Below are 19,414 nucleotides of genomic sequence, written 5' to 3'. Positions count from 1 at the left end.
GTGGGTGTATCCAAATCTATAAAAAAAGCAATACAATCCCGAATTCCATTCAGGTGGGTAACATCATCTAAGCCCTTGTACACACGGTCGGAGAATCCGTCGGAATGTGTCCTATCGGACCGCGTTGTCGGATAATCCGACTGTGTGTGGTATGCATCGGACTGATTCCATCGGAATATCTGTCGGACCCAATTTTCCAACTTGTTGGAAATATTTTCCGACCAACTGGTTCGATCGGACATACTCCGATCATGTGTAGAGAATTTTGATCGGACCAAGTGCCACGCATGCTCAGATCAAATTCCTACATCAAAGCTATTGGCTACTAGCCTGAACGTAGTCCCATCGTAACGAAATTACGTCATCACGTTCTGCATGATCGGATTTTTCGACAACTTAGTCCGACCATGTGAATGAATGAATGAATGAAATACTTGTATAGCGCACAATGCAAACTGAATCGCCTCTAGGCGCTGTTGTGTATGCAACAGTTTCGGACAAGATCCGACGGACAGAATCCGACGGACAGAATCCGACGGACAGAATCCGACGGATTTGGTTGTCGAAATGTCCGACCGTGTGTACAAGGGCTAAGACATACCTAGACAGATCACTAACCACCCCATCTAAGGAATTGTTCACGTGCAATTTCATCCCCTTTCTGAACACTTGCAAATATGACTTTGTTCATGTGCAGGTAGAATAGCAGCATTCAAAATGTTTACACTGCCAAAACTATTGTACTTATACAGAGCATTGCCTATAGACATCCCTGACACCTTTTTTAACTCCATGAAACAAATCCTGAGAAAATATGCATGGTCAAGTAAAAGACCACAATGTCCTGACTCTGTTACAATAAGACTGAAGAAAGCTGGTGGCATGGGTCTCCCAGAAGTAAAAGTCTACTATATAGCAGTATTGGTTGACCAAGCTAGACAGTGGTTTACCCCTGCAATGGGTAAACAATGGAGACACATAGAACAAACCTTCAACTAGGAAGGGGATCTCTGCTCACTAATCCTAGCAAGTGGGCTGCCCAATGTAAAATACAAAACAAAGCACCCCACAATAACAGCAACCCTCAGGGCATGGAAGTATTTTATCGCAAAAATAAATATCCATTCCTTAGACACAAGCATCCCGGTGAAATTGGAAATCCTTCAGTTCTTAATCCCAGAACTTTTACTGCATCACTGGTCCTCCCTCAAACACCAACCACTGTCCACTGCGCTACAAACCAAACATAACTTACCCCTTAAAGCCTAATCACATATAGACAAATGGCCTCACACCTAAAGAAAAAACACAAACCGATCATTCTTCTACCGAAAGTGTGGGCATTTTTATCCTCAAATTTATTAAAACTAAAAGGTATCTCGATGATCTATACCTCTCTACCTGACAAAGACACCTTTATTAAAGGCTCAACAATACTCAGGTGGTAGAGAGATATGAAAGAGACATTCTCTGATGCGCAATGACGTCAAACTATCCACCATAACCAAACAGCCTCCAAAAGCGTTAACTACTGGGAGTTGTCTCAAAAACTCCACCTGAGATGGTATCTAACCCCAATCCAAATGCATAAATTTGCAAATCTAGACGACAATAAATGTTGGTGAGGATGCTTGCAAAAAGGCTCATTAACACATATTCTGTGGGAATGTGCACACATTTTCACATTTTGGAAAAAAGTCTTTACCTGCATTTCTGAGATTACAGGTATACTAACTAAACCCTCTTTACCACTGGCGATAATCAGCTTAGGCATCTCTTCCCATCCCAGCTCAGGATCATAGTTCTACACATCCTTCTCGCTGCCAGGCTAGTGATTATGCAAAAACGAAGACAATCTATAATCCCTAACATAACATGTAAAGGAACACCTTAACATGGTTAAGGAATATGAACATACCATAGCCTTACAATCTGACTCTCTCAAGAAATGTAATCTTTTATGGGCATCGTGGCTACAAATTAAATAAAAAATTGTACATTCACACATTTTAAGCCACACACGGATGCATTCATTCCTTCCTTCTTTATAACAATACATCTACTCCCTCAATGAATATCTGCTGTAGTGAATAATATCATATATCTTGGAGAACTTTTGTGTCGTTCCCGACTGGCTCATGTCTATTTACAGGGGCAGAATGGCACCCTTGCGCGAAGCCCCGTACCAGGTTTCCTTTTAAAAGCTGTGAGAGGGTGCGCACGCTGCATGGCGGAGGACCCGATGCACGTGGCCAGCACAGAGATTTGTGTGTGTAAACACACAAATCCCTGTGCTCTCAGAGGAGAGGAGACATGTTGTTTGTTCCTAGTAAGTAGGAACAGAGATATGTCTCCCCTACTACTAGTCATAGATATCCCCATACAGTTAGAACACACTGAGGGAACACACATTTAACCCCTTGATCACCCCTAGTGTTAACCCCTTCCCTACCAGTGACATTTACACAGCGATCAGTGCATTTTTATAGCATTGATCACTGTATAAATGTCAGTGGTCACAAAAATGTGTCAAAAGTGTCCGATCGATCCGTCGCAATGTCGCAATACTGCTAAAAATTTGCAGATCACTGCCATTACTAGTAAAAAGAAAAATGTCATAAAAATGCCATAAATCTTTCCCATAGTTTGCAGACGCTATAACTTTTGCGCCAACCAATCAATATATGCTTATTGCAAATTGTTTTAATCAAAAATATGTAGAAGAATATATATTGGACTAAACTGATGAATACATTTGTTTATTACCGTATATACTCGAGTATAGGCCGACCCGAATATAAGCCGAGGCCCCCAATTTACCCCCAAAAAAACTGGCAAACTTATTGACTCGTGTATAAGCCGAGGGTGAGACATGCCTGTCCATCCCTGTGTGTGTGTCCGTCCATCCCTGTGTGTCCGTCCATCCCTGTGTGTCCGTCCATCCCTGTGTGTCCGTCCATCCATCCCTGTGTGTGTGTGTGTCCATCCATCCATCCATCCCTGTGTGTGTGTGTCTCCATCCATCCATCCATCCATCCCTGTGTGTCCGTCCATCCATCCCTGTGTGTGTGTGTGTCCATCCATCCATCCATCCCTGTGTGTGTGTGTCTCCATCCATCCATCCATCCATCCCTGTGTGTGTGTGTCTCCATCCATCCATCCATCCCTGTGTGTGTGTGTATCCATCCGTGTGTGTGTGTGTGTGTGTGTCCAGCCTACCTGTGTCCCGAGCCTTTGTCCCGAGCCTCCGTCCCGTGCCTTGCCTCCTTGCCTCCGTGCCTTGCCGCCGTGCCTTGCCTCCGTCCCGTCCCGTCCCGTGCCGTGCCTTGCCTTGCCTCCGTCCCGTGCCCTCTTCGTCGGCGCCTCGGCGGCCATTGTAAAATTCAAAAGCTGCGCCGCCGCCTTCGCCTGTGATAGGCGGAACACTGAATTTCCCAGCAGCCTGTGTTCCGCCTATCACGTACATCGTATCATCCTCGTCCGTAGTACGAGGATGATACGATGTCCGTGATAGGCGGAACACAGGCTGCTGGGAAATTCAGTGTTCCGCCTATCACAGGCGAAGGCGGAGCCGGAGGCGCGGCTTTTGAATTATAGAATGGCCGCTGTCTGTCTGCTCGACACGCTGATCGAGCGGGCAGACAGCGATGACTCGAGTATAAGCCGAGGGGGGCACTTTCAGCCTCAAAAAAGAGGCTGAAAATCTCGGCTTATACTCGAGTATATACGGTAAAAACATTTTTGGGGATATACATTAAAGCAAAAAAAAAAAAAAAATATATATATATATATATATATATATATATATATATATATATATTTTTTTTTTGTAATTTTCGTTCTTTTTTTGTTTATAGCACAAAAAATAAAAACCACAGAGGTGATCAAATGGCACCAAAAGAAAGCTCTATTTGTGGGGAAAAAAAAGGGCATAAATTTCATTTGGGTACAGCATGACCGCGAAATTACCAGTTAAAATGACACATTGCCAAATTGTAAAAAAGTGCTCTGGTCAGGAAGGAGATAAAACCTTTTCGAGGCTGAAGTGGTTAAACATTTGTAATGTTTTGTCTCCAACTTACTATGCAATTCTCGTTTCTGTAACAGTGATTTTAAATATCTGTTAAACCTAAAAAATTACAACATTAAAAAAAACAAAAAAAAACGCATATTAACATCTAACATAGTAAATAAGTGTACATAAAAAGGAACAGCTGCAGCCATTCAATCGTGATCTTAGAGTATAAAATAAGTAAATGAATAATAGTGCACTAATCCAATTAATTACAAAAAAATTATAGAATACTTCCCCTTAATATTGCTGCTACTCAGGCAATAGCCACTCAAAAAATGTGTCAATTCCTCACTTAAGTGTTGTGAATAAATAGAATTACACAATGGGGGTTATTTACTAAAGGAAAATCCACTTTGCACTGCAAGTGCACTTGGAAGTAAAGTCGCTGTAGATCCGAGGGGGACACAGAAGGAAAATAAAACGCATTTTAGCTTGCACATGATTGGATGATAAAATCAGCAGAGCTTCCACTCATTTCAGATCTACCCCTTAGATTTAAAGTGGTTGTAAACCCTCCCCCACAACTTTGTCCCATGTAAATCAGCATAAAAAACCCTAATGAATACTGCTTGTAGATATCTCCTTACTTGCTTAGTATTGTTGTAATCCTTTTTGTTCTTTAGAATGAAGTCACTGAGCATGGCCAGATCTCCCCTGATTTACAGCACACTCTCTATGTGCTTGTCTATCTGCTATCAGGACTTCCTACGGCACACCACTGATATCCCAGGAGGCTTCATAATCACTCAGAGCTTCCTCCTACACACCATGTGACCATGGGACCTCACAGTGTAAACTTGGCCATTACTGCAGTCTTATCAACTGAAGCTGGAAAGACTGACAAAGGCAAACATTAGACATCGGCACAAGTAAATACTATAAAATAAAACAAGTCAGCTATGAACAGGGAAGCAGGGTTGCCATAGAAACGTTGGATTGAGAAGGAGGCTTGGTTAACCGTACAGGAAGTGCTCAATGTAAGGGCGGAAATACACTTCACTGTGGACTCAGAAAACAACACTTAAGATGGCGCTGCCTAACCCCTGGAAACAAGTTTTTTAAAGTTTCTTTAAACAGTAAGTAATATGCAATTTGGACTGGATTACAGTGGCTATAGTTTGATAATTACTTATTATAATGGACTAAATGAAAAGAAGCATCAGAGTGGGAGAGTTTACTTCCTCTTTAAAGCACCTTCAATTCCAACTGCAGTTGCAGTGCAAAGTGGATTTGCCTTTCGTAAATAACCCCCAAAATGTAAATAGAACCAACAATCATGGAAAAAAAATAATAATTTGAAATTTCTTAATAATGACAGTCCAAATAAAGTAAAATAAATAAATATATATAATGAAGTTGCAATCACTTCTGTGAAAAGGAATTCACTCCAAATGTGTGCCACACATTGATTATATAGTGAGTTATTCAACAAACTTCCACCACCACCTCTGGGTTCAATGCCTGCTCACCTCAGCAAAAGACCCCCAAGGGTCAAATCACACCTTGAGTATACAGATCTTGAATAATCCCAAATGGGAACATCAGCTGTGTCCTGGATGTCCTGGACTCTGGAAATTGTACATAACAACCAAAGTAGCAGTTAGGGTGTTCAAAAATAAATACTTAGGTTTCAGGACACAGCTGATGTTCCCATTTGGGATTATTCAAGATCTGTATACTCAAGGTGTGATTTGACCCTTGGGGGTCTTTTGCTGAGGTGAGCAAGCATTTCACCCAGAGGTGGCATGGCAGTCTTTTGAATCACTCGCTATATAATCGATGTGTGCCACGTGTTTGGAGTGAATTCATTTTCACAGAAGTGAACGCAACCTCATTATATATATGTTTTTTTTTTATTTGGACTGTCATTATTAAGAAAAAAATGCATTTTTTTTTATTTTTTTTGACATGACAGGATCATCAGGTAAAAATAAAAGAGAGAAAACTACGCAGCCACCACATCTAAGAATTGGTAGGCTGCTGTATGTGTGCTTTTGGGTTTAATATTACTTAGGGCTTGAATGTGATGTGATGTTATTTTCCAAATAGCTTCTGCCTTTAGTATATGCCATAGACTGAAATTAACACAAGAACATGGCTCCTACTTTGATTGCACTGACGCATAATATACAGTACATCACTGGCTACCTAAGACAGGTTGTAGCCATGACATATGTAAAGTATTAATAACATTTTGTTATTAATATTTGTTTTCTTCTTGGTATTACTCTCCTATGAATCTGTCAAATTGAAGCACTTATCTAGGAGAAGGAGGGCCAGTATTTGCAGATGAAGCCATTTAGACTACATACTTGTATGCTGACAGAACATACTGGGAGAGGGGATGTCACAGGGATAACTTAAAGTGTTACTAAACCTGTTTATGCAGGACAACGCTAAGTTGATGTTGGAGTTGCTCAGTGGTTATCTGTAAGGGGGTAATGTCCACCTCCACGCGGCCCACCCTGTGTTCAGTGTCGGAAACTCTGTCCCGTAGCTTCTGGATGTCCTGCCGGATAAGTGAAATGTCAACCTTGACTTCTTCTATTTTTGACGTGAGCGTGGTCTGGCAAACAGAGACTGCCTCAAGGATCTTAGCGGTGTCATTAGAAGAAGATTCCTCAGGTGCCTGAGGGGGGCCGGCGCCATCTTCCTCCACGTTGCCTTGCCCGTCATGGCGGTATCTTGCAAGCTTGGCCGCAGCCTCCGAGGACCGCTTTGGAGGCGACATATAGACTGTAGAGAGAGTCGGCACTGTAATCCACGTTGTAGGGTAGATTAGTAGGTTTTCCCCGCAAGGATGGGCAAAAAAGGATGTAGTCTCAGACGGAGCTCTCACTCTGCACGTCCTACGCCATTAAGCTCCAGGCCACGCTCCTTGTTACTAAACCTCAACAGTAAAATCAGTCTGTATATGCAGTAAAGCATTGTGTAAAAAGGCTGTTTGATCCTGTCTTCTCTGATCCTCCCCTTCTACTGTCTCCAGTCCTTTTCTTTCTTAGGAGGGTGCATGTGATCAGCACAGGGCCAATCAGCACTGTTCATACAGAGGATCAGGGGCCCTGGAGCTTGATAGGACAGTCAGAGGAGAATCAAAACTCCTCTTACAAGCTTTAGCCAGATACGCATTGAAGTCACAAGACGGCTATATACTGCTGATGAGAAAAGGTATTTAGCAGTTTATAGTTACTAAAATAATTGCTTTTCCATGTACTGTGGAAGACCAGATAAAGTGGATGCAGGGTCCTGGGTTTAGTAACACTTTAAGTGCTTGATTCATAAGCCAGTTTAGAAATTTGTTGTCAAATAAATAATATAGGTTTTTCATATTTGTGTATTTGCTTTATATGGCTTAAAGTGTACTGATTCCCTCTTTGGACCTGTGTTTTATTATGTGGCTTTTTTCCTAGGACCACTTCAATCTGAACAGCCCAGCTGGAATGAATTGTTTGGTGGATGGAACCATTCCAGCAAGTTCTGGCTTATCAAGCTCAAGTGCTTTGGTGTGTTGCGCTGGGCTTGCTACTCTTGTAGCAAATGGGAAGAATCTGTCAAAGGTAAGTGATTCATCTAATGTATTTGGTTTGGAGGACTAAAAGAAATATCTTGTGTAGTATTAGGTCATGTGAACTAAGAGGGACAAACAAACTACTGTTAGTACTTCTATAATGCACCTAATTGTCTTCTTAAAGGTAATGCATTAAAATATCTTAACTGGTGGGAGTGGTCTCGGAATGGTGGCATGAAGACGCATCTTTTAAAGAGCTCCTGTCCGGCGGGTCACCTGCAGCCAACTACCATTAACTTACCCCACATTAGCGGCGCCCAACAGGTCCCTCGGGTGTCCAGGAAGCCTGACTGACATCCCGCTGCCTCAGCCTACACCCTGGATCACTTTCTGTGGCCTCCACAGCTGATGACCTCCACGCTGGTAGCTCCCAAGATGGCGCCAGCCTGCTCTGCAGCCTCGGTCACAACAGGGGAATCCACAGTGCCTGGTCTCCGGCAACAATGGCCACACAATACTGCCTTACTCACCCCCCCCCAGTGATCTTTCTCCCTGCCTATCCAGATCGCTGACGGTCTCTGCAGACATGGAGGAGGAACTGCTCAGCTTGGAGCACATTGCTTCTTCACCAGCTCCTACACCACCCAGCGCTCTGTGCTGCAGCCCAGAGCACACTGCAGAGCAAGTACTGATGCCTCCACACCAAGTTACAGTGAGTACCCTCGGTAGCCCACCTCGGTCCCCTGGTCTCCCTCTCACCACCAATTCTGAGCACAGGCTATGGGCATTCTACAGTATTTCTACAGCAGCTCCTCACTAGAGCAGACTTTGAGTCCCTTGGAGACTGCTTTAAAGGGTGAAGTACAAACTCTCAAACAGGAAGTGTCTGAACTGGACACCTGGGTTACCGCAGTGGAGCAGGAACAGGGTGTAATGTCTTTCTGTGCAAACCTTACAATCTCAATGATCAAGTTGTCCAACTGCACTTACTCCTTGACAACCTGGAGAATCACAGTCGCCGGCAGAATATACGGTTAAGGGGGGTTCCAGAATCTGTCCCACAATCAGAACTGCGCTCGACAGTGGGCAATATTTTTAATCGTTATCTGGACTGCTTGCCAGACTTTGAGGTCATCATTGACAGAGTTCACAGAACCCTGGGCCCAAGATCAGATTCATCAGACAGACCCAGGGATGTCCTTTGCTGCTTACACTTTAATCCTCAAGGAGGACATACTACAGCTGGCTTGGAGATTGGGAGTCCTGGAGTTTGATGGCGAAGCTGTCCACCTTTTTCTGGATGTTTCCAGAAAAACCTTTTCTCCTGGATGCTCTAAGCGAAAAGGGCCTTGCCTACAAGTGGGGCCATCCATTCCATCACATCGTCCGCAAAGGAACAGATACCTTCCCCTTATGTTACACTTCGGAACTGCTGGACCTTTTTATCTTTGCTGAAATATATCTGATTCTAATATCTAACTGTCTTACGGTGCCCGTCTCTGGAGATCCCCGGCGCCAGGTCCCCCCAGGCAGACCACAAAGGGCCCGTTACCATTGCCGTGGTCGGGGAGGCCTTTCACATGCTAAAGTGACATGGCACCCCCGATCCTCGCTTCTGAATGGAGAGGCGGCCGGCTGAACTTTCCACTGCAGACTATCAGTCTAAACATCTCTACCTTTTCTTCATCGTACATCATGGGACACAGAGCCTTAAGTAATTAATGGGTTATAGGCCACCTTCAGGTGATGGACACTGGCACACCCTAAACAGGAAGTTGCCTCCCTATATAACCCCTCCTCCTACCAGGAGTAACTCAGTTTTTTTGCCAATATCTAAGGTGTTGGTCATGGGTGAAGATGTGCTGTTAGGTGCAATACTGCAATCATAGCATGTTTGATCACAGGCTATAAGTAAGCATCTGTATGTAAGCTGCCCATAGATGGATCAAAATGTATTCAGTTTAACAGGCATTGGACAAATTTTGACCCATATACAGTGGTGTGAAAAAGTGTTTGCCCCCTTCCTTATTTCCTGTTCCTTTGCATGTTTGTCACACTTAAGTGTTTCGGAACATCAAACCAATTTAAACAATAGTCAAGGACAACACAAGTAAACACAAAATGCAATTTGTAAATGAAGGTGTTTATGATTAAAGGTGAAAAAAAATCCAAACCATCATGGCCCTGTGTGAAAAAGTGATTGCCCCCCTTGTTAAAACATACTATAACTGTGGTTGTCCACACCTGAGTTCAATTTCTCTAGCCACACCCAGGCCTGATTATTGCCACACCTGTTCACAATCAAGGCATCACTTAAATAGGAGCTGCTTGACACAGTAAGGTCCACCAGAAGATCCTTAAAAGCTACACATCATGCCGAGACCCAAAGAAATTCAGGAACAATTGAGAAAGAAAGTAATTGAGATCTATCAGTCTGAAAAGGGTTATAAAGCCATTTCCAAAGCTTTGGGAATCCAGCGAACCACAGTGAGAGCCATTATCCACAAATGGCGAAGACATGGAACAGTGGTAAACCTTCCCAGGAGTGGCCGGCCGCCCAAAATTACCCCAAGAGCGCAGCGACAACTCATCCAAGAGGTCACAAAAGACCCCACAACAACGTCCAAGGAACTGCAGGCCTCACTTGCCTCAGTTAAGGTCAGCGTTCATGCCTCCACCATCAGGAAAAGACTGGGCAAAAATGGCCTGCATGGCAGAGTTCCAAGGAGAAAACCACTGCTGAGCAAAAAGAACATCAAAGCTTGTCTCAATTTCTCCACAACACATCTTGATGATCCCCAAGACTTTTGGGACAACATTCTGTGGACCGATGAGACAAAAGTGGAACTCTTTGGAAGGTGTGTGTCCAAGTATATCTGGCGTAGAAGGAACACTGCATTTCATAAAAAGAACATTATACCAACAGTAAAATATGGTGGTGGTAGTGTGATGGTCTGGGGCTGTCTTGCTGCTTCAGGACCTGGAAGACTTGCCGTGATAAAAGGAACTATGAATTCTGCTGTCTACCAAGAGATCCTGAAGGAGAATGTCCGACCATCTGTTCGTGTACTCAAGCTGAAACGAACTTGGGTTCTGCAGCAGGACAATGATCCTAAACACACCAGCAAGTCCACCACCGAATGGCTGAAGAAAAACAAAATGAAGACTTTGGAGTGGCCTAGCCAAAGTCCTGACCTGAATCCTATTGAGATGTTGTGGTATGACCTTAAAAAGGCCGTTCATGCTCGAAAACCCTCTAATGTAACTGAATTAGGACAATTCTGCAAAGATGAGTGGGCCAAAATTCCTCCAGGACGCTGTAAAAGCCTCATTGCACGTTATCGCAAACGCTTGGTTGCAGTTGTTGCTGCTAAGGGTGGCCCAACCAGTTATTAGGTTTAGGGGGCAATCACTTTTTCACACAGGGCCGTGAGGGTTTGGATTTTTTTTCACCTTTAATAATAAACACCTTCATTTACAAATTGCATTTTGTGTTTACTTGTGTTGTCCTTGACTATTGTTTAAATTGGTTTGATGTTCCGAAACACTTAAGTGTGACAAACATGCAAAGGAACAGGAAATGAGGAAGGGGGCAAACACTTTTTCACACCACTGTATGTACACTGTGGTTGTAGAGTAGTCATCTACTGATCAGCACAGAAGCTGTGCCCGTAGATATTTACCCTTTTTTTGACAGTCTTAAGTTGAAAAGTGGAAAACCTCTTTAGGAATGTATTATTGAATCCTAAATTCTGTTGATTACTGGGACTTGTAGAGAACAGAACAGTACTTTTGTGTACTTTTTCCTGTGCAGGTCCTTGGATGGTCAGTTAGTGATGATGTAGTGAACCAATATGAAAAATATTACCTTGCACTTTGGAATAATATAAGTGAAAAAAATAGTCAAAATTAATTATTTGTAGCTGCCGCAGTTAACCCTAGAAACACAAACATCAAACATTTAGGTGAAATTGAAAACCACGCTGCTATCTACATGAATTAGACTTAAAAGACCACATTCATAATTTTGATGTAAAGCATAAATATACTGTTATACAACACCAATAATAACAAACAGTCCAGTAAAAGGTGACAGTATAACGATGCTCGCAATGTAAAGTGCATGTTCATTTTATGCAAAATATACAATACAAAGTGATCCCCTCACTTATAACAGTGCCTTTATAAACTGGCACTAGGTGAATACAGCTTGTATAGGGGGAAGATGGCCTCCACCGCTCTGATCCCAGAAGTGGTGTGCATTCCACCAACTGGATGTGATGTCACCGGAAGTGCCGTAAGGGCTCGTAAGCCATACCTCAACGCATTTCGTCGTAATCGGATTACTTTGAATTTTATATTTTAAATTGATTGAACTTTATATTGAAATGATGAATATTGTCTTTTAAGTCTAATTCATGTAGATAGCAGTGCGGTTTTGAATTTCATTTAAATGTAGTGATGTAGGTGGCCTCCATTTTGGTTAATTTTAGCAAAAAAGTTAAAGCGGAACTAAACCCATCAACTTAACAGTGTCTCAAACAGTTACATTCAAGGCATGCTTTGAATGATAACTGTCCCAGTGGCTTTACTCTCCCAACCAGACTCTCAAGCCAGAAAATGGCTGGTGTCATAACTGATCACGTGCAGTATCATGCAAACAGAGACTAAGGCTGGCCATACACGGTTAGAGACTCGGCTGGTTCAGCAGGAACTGGCCAAGATTTGAACGGTTAATCAACAGGCTGAATGTACCAAGTTGATCGTTCAAGCAACTTGGGTACAATCAGCCTTCTGGATTCTCTTACAATTATGGCTTGTGGCTGCTATAGCCACTAGCAATAATCACTAGTCTTTTTTTCCCTGCAGGGCTGGCTAGCCCTGGCCAGCAACGCCCCCTGCCTGGAGCAGACAATGGCTCGGCAGGAGGGATTCCCCTGTTGGCACTGTCTGTGTTGATGGGGGAATCGTGTAAATTTATTTTCTGCAACTCGTGGTTAGCTTCCTTGGCTGTAAAGGATAGTAAGGTTTTAAAGCTGATCTCCAGTTATGATCTTAATCGCACAGTTACATTGGTCAAGCTTGGACCAATGTACACATGCATATCTCATTGCTGATGAACCACAGTGGAAACCTAAAAATCACTATAGTAGCCAGTGCTACTACTATGATTGCTGCAATTTTCTGGGTCCTGTGACGATCAGAGAACGTCTTGTACTCATAAGGCGTTTCTGTGAATGGTGGCAGTTCCAAACCAACCCCATTAGGTCATTATGCAGTGAGGAAGCCACTTGGCACAGGATACGGAAGAACATGGTGGTCGCTGGAGTAGCACTGACTACTGCGATGATTGTCCACTTTCACAGCAATTCCATAAGCTATGAAATATGCATACCTTGTCCCAAACTGGTCCAATGTAGCTAGGCCTACCTAGAGTTTTAGGCTAGGCAGACCATGGCAGAATCTTAATTCATGTGGGCAAAGGTATAGCATTTATACTACTGAATTAATAAGTAATGGGCTCATAATAATATTTTTTCAAACAATGGTGAAGGTGGTGTATGGAGCCTTTAATTGAAAGTACAATGTTATTAGGTATGTGTCTATTATGCAAGTCATGCCAACATCATTTTAACAAACGGATGGAACGTGACAAAGCAGTCCAATGCTTTCTATGAAAAGCTAATTTTATTTTCATGAAACACCTGCCTGGATGACATAAGCATTTAGCAGCGAGTGAGGAAATAAGTGTAGTCCTGCAGGGGTTATAATATTACTTTGACCTAGTTTTTTGGGGCGATTATGTCACTTGATCTTTTTAAACGTCTCTTTGGAATGAGAGTGCAGCAAATAGATACACTCCTTGTTCCTGTTTTGTGAGAGGGGTGGATCTATTTGCTTTATCTCTCTCTTTGACAACATGTAATAGTGCCCAACAATCAGCACAAAGGAGTTTTATTTTAATGTTGTTGTGTCTCTAGATAATCCTTTAATTGTTTGGTTTCCTTTTGCTACAAGTGAGTATACCCTTTCAGGATCATTTTAGAATGCAGACATTCTGAGCTTCAAAGAACAAGAAGCTGACACACATATTTCCTGTAAATGTCTATGTCAAAACATATGTAATTGCAGTTTTATTTTTTTATTTTGATTTGTTACTAACTACTTAATTGCTGAAATGTTGCAGTTCTGAACTATATATATAGAACTATAAACGTAAGTTGTTTTAGTCTGAGACCTTTCACAACTGTGAAAATTGAGGGACTGTTAAAGCCTAAGCTTTAAAAACATAAAAAAAAAACACACACAAGGAACATAATTTATAGTCCGTATGATGTTTCTCTTGTGCAGTTATTATAACTAAAGGCCTGCCAGGCCACTCTCATCAAGAGAGCTTGACTATACCTGCCCTTTCTTCCATATCCGCCATTCATAGAAGCCGTAGGAGCTATCAGTCATCCACTGTTCCCCATTCATAGAAGCTGTAGTGAATATATGGTGGATCTAGCAGGTAAGGATGGGCATAGTCATGCTCTCTTCAGGAGAGCTCCTGACAGCCCTTTAGTTGTATTAACCCTCACAGCGCCAGAAGATTACAGCCGTGGTGGGGACGGTTAGGACAGAGGAAGATTTCCCTTTTACTTTTCCCTCTTGGTGATAAAACACAGCTCAGCTGCACGTTTTTTTACCCTCCTCAAACATAATTGTAAATGAGGCCTTAGAAAATTCTTACTCAACTCATGATTGAATAAGGCTGCATTCACACTTGTGACTAGGGTCGCTACAAAATATACCTACAATTCCTTTAAGCCCCTTTTAACACTGGGTTGGTGCGGGCGCCGGTGGGCAAAACTGTGCTATTTTTAGTACCACTTTAGCCTTGCTATTCGGCTGCTAGCAGGGCAGTTTTAACCCCCGCTAGCGGCCGAAAAAGAGTTAAAACTGACTACAAAGCACCAATGCAGCAGTGCTTTGCCGGCGGTATAGCCACGCTGCCCCATTGAGTTCAATGGGCAGGAGCAGTGAAGGAGCGGTGTATACAACAATAATAATAAATAATAATTTTTTTGACAATGGCAAAGGTAGTGTATGGAGCCTTTAATTGAAAGTACAATGTTATTAGATATGTGCCTATTATGCAAGTCATGTCAACATCATTTTAACAAACAGATGGAACGCGGCAAAGCAGTCTAATGCTTTCTATGAAAAGCTAATTTTATTTTCATGAAACGCCTGCCTGGATGAAATAAGCATTTAGCAGCGAGCGGTGAACGTTTGCTGCTAAATGCTTAGCAGGAGCGGTGTATACACCGCTCCAAAGATGCTGCTTTCAGGAGTTTTTTGTAGCATTCTGCAAGCGCAATGCTCCAGTGTGAAAGCCCTCGGCTGTTTCAGGTTGCTTTTCAGGAGCTATTTTTTTAGCGCTCTAGCGTCTGCAAAGTGCCCCAGTGTGAAAGGGGTCTTAGCATCTGTCAGCAGCTCTCAGCAGGGTAGGTCACTACGCACTTTGTGTGTATCTAGCAGCGATCACCACAGGTAATCACTGGCTGCACACAGAGCAGAGAATAGCTGCAGCCGCTGGCGACCTATCATTATAGTGAATGGGGACGGTGGCCACACCTACCTGCTGAGAGTCGCAGAAGGAACTACCACTACAATTTGCACAGCCCTTAATCGCCAATGTGATTGGAGCCTTAGCAATATAAATTCTGCTCCAGTGCAATAATGTCATTACTTTCTACTACAAGTTGTGCTTGCATCTCTGTCCTTGTGCTATTATGCATCTTCCAACTGTGGACTAGAAATTGCATTGCAGGTGACCTGACAAAACAGGCACGTTGGTGAGGCACTCCCTCTGCTGCATGTCAGTCCTAGAATTTAATTAAATGCTGGGATAAGGGGTGCTGTTTGACTGGCTTTAACAAAGTGAAAGAGTGAAGAGTCAGGATGGTACAAGTATTGGCACATAAAGATGACCAGTGCCATTATTTAAGCAGTTGTTAAACAGGTTTGCTTTTAGGCCAGAATCCTAACAATTCAGATTGGCTTTATGGGATGGAATATTCCATGGTAAAACTTGTGATTCCCTTGCACAGATAAAGTAAATCCTACACTGTTAATTTGATATTAAAGTTTTTTTGTTGTTTTTTTTTTTAAATACAAATATTATATTTACCTGCTCTGTGCAATGGTTTTGCACAGAGTGGTATCGATCCTTTCCTTCTGGGGGCCCCACTGGTGCTCCTGGCCCCTCCTCTTCTCCCAGTGCCCCCATAGCAAGCTGCTTGTGCCCTTTCTGTATATTCCATTAGACACACAGAACGGGGCTCGGCTCCATCATCAGAGACCCAGGAGAGCAACTGCTCTCATCCACATCGCTGGATTGCGATCGGGGTCGGGTAAGTATTAGGAAGGGGTCGGGGGGGAGCTGCATACTGAAGGTTTTTTACTTGTATAGAATGCATAAAGGTAAAACACCTTCAGCCTCTAGAACCACTTTAAATACACCACGCATGATAAAATTATATTAAAAGGGAACACCTGAAAGAGGAGTTTTACGTTTTTGGCATACCAAGCATCATACCAAACTGTTAATGTTGCTTTTCTTTTATGTAGTGTACATGCGGGCCATATGACCCCCATGGTATACCATTCTGCTTAGAACTCAAGATATTAGCATCCTTGCCCTTATGCAGCTTCTGAATCAGACATAGCTGAGAAAGTGGTTATATTGAAATGCTAGGTATAGTACACAGCCAAAACCACAGTCCTTCAGCTTTTTCATCTTACATGCTGCGATCAGTAACCCTTGTTCTGCTGTCATTGTCGCCAATAGGTTAATATCTTAGTTCCAGAAAGATTTATGGTTATTCAAGCCCGAGATCTGATACATGTTTAAACAAAAGTGGGTTGGAAGTCTAAGTTATTTGTATGAGCCTGCCAGGAAACTGATTGATATCCTTCAAGCTCAACTCTTAAAACAACAAAATGTAAAATTAGTAGAGTGCAAACAATGTTGTCATTGCATTAGATATATGTAAAACAAATGATTGAGCAGGACCTGAAGCTTAACTACACACTTCCTCCAGCTGTCTGCAACTGCAACTTGAAAAATCATTGCCATTATGGATGGAATATAGGCTTAGCCCTAAGTTGCTCTCTTAAAATCTGCTAATTTAACTGTTTAAGAATTTAAGTGTGGACGCTATACTCCAGTAAATGGTGCAACAGTAACTAAAAATGTACAATGAATAATATTAAAACAAATAGATGCTGTATACTTTTAATAAAATTGCATACAATTCATAAAGTGCAAAAAAAAAACATATAGGGGGTCATTCACCAAGATTCCCGGCAAGTATGGGCGCTCTACATTTTATAGTGCCCAATTAAAGTAAATTAAGACTTCAACTGGGCGGAAATGCAAATGGAAAGCGTGGCGAACATGCCTGTCACATCAGCATATGCGGGAATTGTTGAAGTCAATGAGGCTCGAACCTGCAAAATGTCCTCATTGAAGGCTTTTATGCAAATTATTGACCATAAAAAGTGTATGGAGACCTGGGTTACTCCCTGGGGGACATGTATCAATGCAAAAAAAATGTTTTTAAAACAATGAGGCCAAGGGCCTCTTCCCAACAACCCTGGCTGGTGGCTGTCAGCATCTGCTGGTGGTAGGCTTATCGAAATCTGGAAGCCCTCTTTAACAAGGGGGCCCCCAGATCCCACCCCCCGTGTGAATGAGTTTGGGGTACATTGTACCCCTGCCCATTCACCAAAAAAAGTAGTGTAGTGTGAAAAAAGACAATAACCAGTTTTTGACAAGTCCTTTATGAAAAATGTCTTCTCCTTACCCAGCTTCTTCCTCCGGGCCTTCTACCTTCCCCGGCTTCTTCCTCCGTTCTTCTTCCCCTGCTTCTTCCCTCGACTTCTTCGCCTGCTTTATCCTCCGGTCTTATTCTTCTCCCTCCGCTCCCCCTGCTGACCCGCTGAAAATCTAAAAAAATAACCTCCTCTGATGCTGAAATGGGGTGGATGACGTCATTAAGAGCCCCCAGCCCCCTGTGACTTCACCGGGACATGATGGGTCCATGATGTCACAAGGGGGCGGGGTCACCGGATGACACCATCCGGTGGCCACTCTAAATAGTTATATATGAAATGGGTGCCATGGAAGCGGACAGAAGGGCGGGCCATCAGAGGAGGGTTGTTTTTGTATGTGAAACCCATCAAAAATGTCATCACTGGTGAAAAATAATCTTTTACAACACAACAGAGGAAGAGCATAGAAACCTCTAGCCAGGGAGCAGGATTGCGATTTGAACCAGGAACCTCAGTGCTGCTAGGCAGAAGTGCTAACCTGTTAGCCACTGTGCTGCCACGTGTTTGTAGGCTGCATCTGTGTGGTGTCAAACTGTCCTAAGTCCCAGGGGTGCAAGAAGTTAATCAATGTAGATACTGTGGAAGGCCAAAGAGACAGTGAACAACCTGTTTCTGCATATGCCATCTCTTTTGAAGGCTGGTTATGGTTGATTATTGTCAGCATGCTGAGAGATAAATAGCTGTCATTTTGTGGGTTTAGGTTTGGTAAGAGACTGCAATTAGTGCTGGTGGGCAAATGTTAGGGCTAATTATAGTTCTTGCCCATAGAAAACATTTGAAACGATTTGCAACGGTGGTGTAATCCTTCTACACATAAATACTACATTTAGACATGATTTATGCAAGAACCTGAGTCAGGAGTTTTGTTTAACAACATAGGTACAACAGACAACTTCTCTACATGAAGTGACATGTTTGGGATTCAATCCAAGAACCTCAGTGCTGCTAGGCAGAAGTGCTAACCTGTTAACCACATTGCTGCCACGTGTGAAACCCTCCTACACATAAATACTGCATTTCTTTGGACATATAGTTGGTGGAATTACATTAGTTAGGAGTTATTCTTTTTCATTTATTTTGTGATATTTGGTGGTTCTTGGTGTGTGAGTGTAGAATAGTGATGTTACCCTCTGTTTTTTGGGAATGCCATCTTGATTTCTGATGTTGGTGCCCATATCATATATTATGATCATTTGAAAATAAGAAAAAACACACAAAATTGTGACTCATTTAGTTTGTAGACACCATAACTTTCGCACAGACCAATCAATATACGCCTATTGTGATTTTCTAAAAAAATATTTTGTCAAAAATATGTAGAAGAATATATAGGCCTAAACTGATGAATAAATTGTGTGTGTGTGTGTGTGTGTGTATGTGTGTGTGTATATATATATATATGTATGTATATATATATATATATATATAATTTACACACACACACACACACACATACAAATATACACATATACATACACACACACATATACACACACATATGTATATATATATATATATATGTGTGTATGTATATGTGTATATTTGTGTGTGTGTGTGTGTGTGTGTGTATGTATATATATATATATATATATATATATATATATATATATATATATATATATATATATATATATATATATATATATATATATATATATATATATATATACACACACAGTGCCTTGCGAAAGTATTCGGCCCCCTTGAACTTTTCAACCTTTTGCCACATTTCAGGCTTCAAACATAAAGATATAAAATTTTAATTTTTTGTGAAGAATCACCAACAAGTGGGACACAATTGTGAAGTGGAACGAAATCTATTGGATATTTTAAACTTTTTTAGCAAATAAAAAACTGAAAAGTGGTGCGTGCAAAATTATTCGGCCCCTTTACTTTCAGTGCAGCAAACTCACTCCAGAAGTTCAGCGAGGACCTCTGAATGATCCAAT

General features: G+C 42.1%; 1 protein-coding gene across 1 annotated transcript in view; it reads left to right on the top strand.

Moving 5' to 3' along the window:
- The window catches only part of GALK2 (galactokinase 2), a 314,350-nt gene that overhangs the window by 87,985 nt on the left and 206,951 nt on the right, over nucleotides 1-19,414 (top strand). The window contains exon 5 of the mRNA XM_077473446.1: nucleotides 7,486-7,632. Within this exon, the coding sequence (XP_077329572.1) occupies nucleotides 7,486-7,632 (147 nt within the window). The remainder of the gene's footprint in view (nucleotides 1-7,485; nucleotides 7,633-19,414) is intronic.

This window comes from Lithobates pipiens, unplaced genomic scaffold, assembly GCF_037356315.1.
Source record: "Lithobates pipiens isolate NorthernLeopardFrog02 unplaced genomic scaffold, aLitPip1_a1.2 Scaffold_8, whole genome shotgun sequence".
Taxonomy (NCBI): Eukaryota; Metazoa; Chordata; class Amphibia; order Anura; family Ranidae; genus Lithobates; species Lithobates pipiens.
The sequence above is the reverse complement of the archived record's forward strand: the minus strand, read 5'-3'. Positions and strand labels throughout refer to the sequence as shown.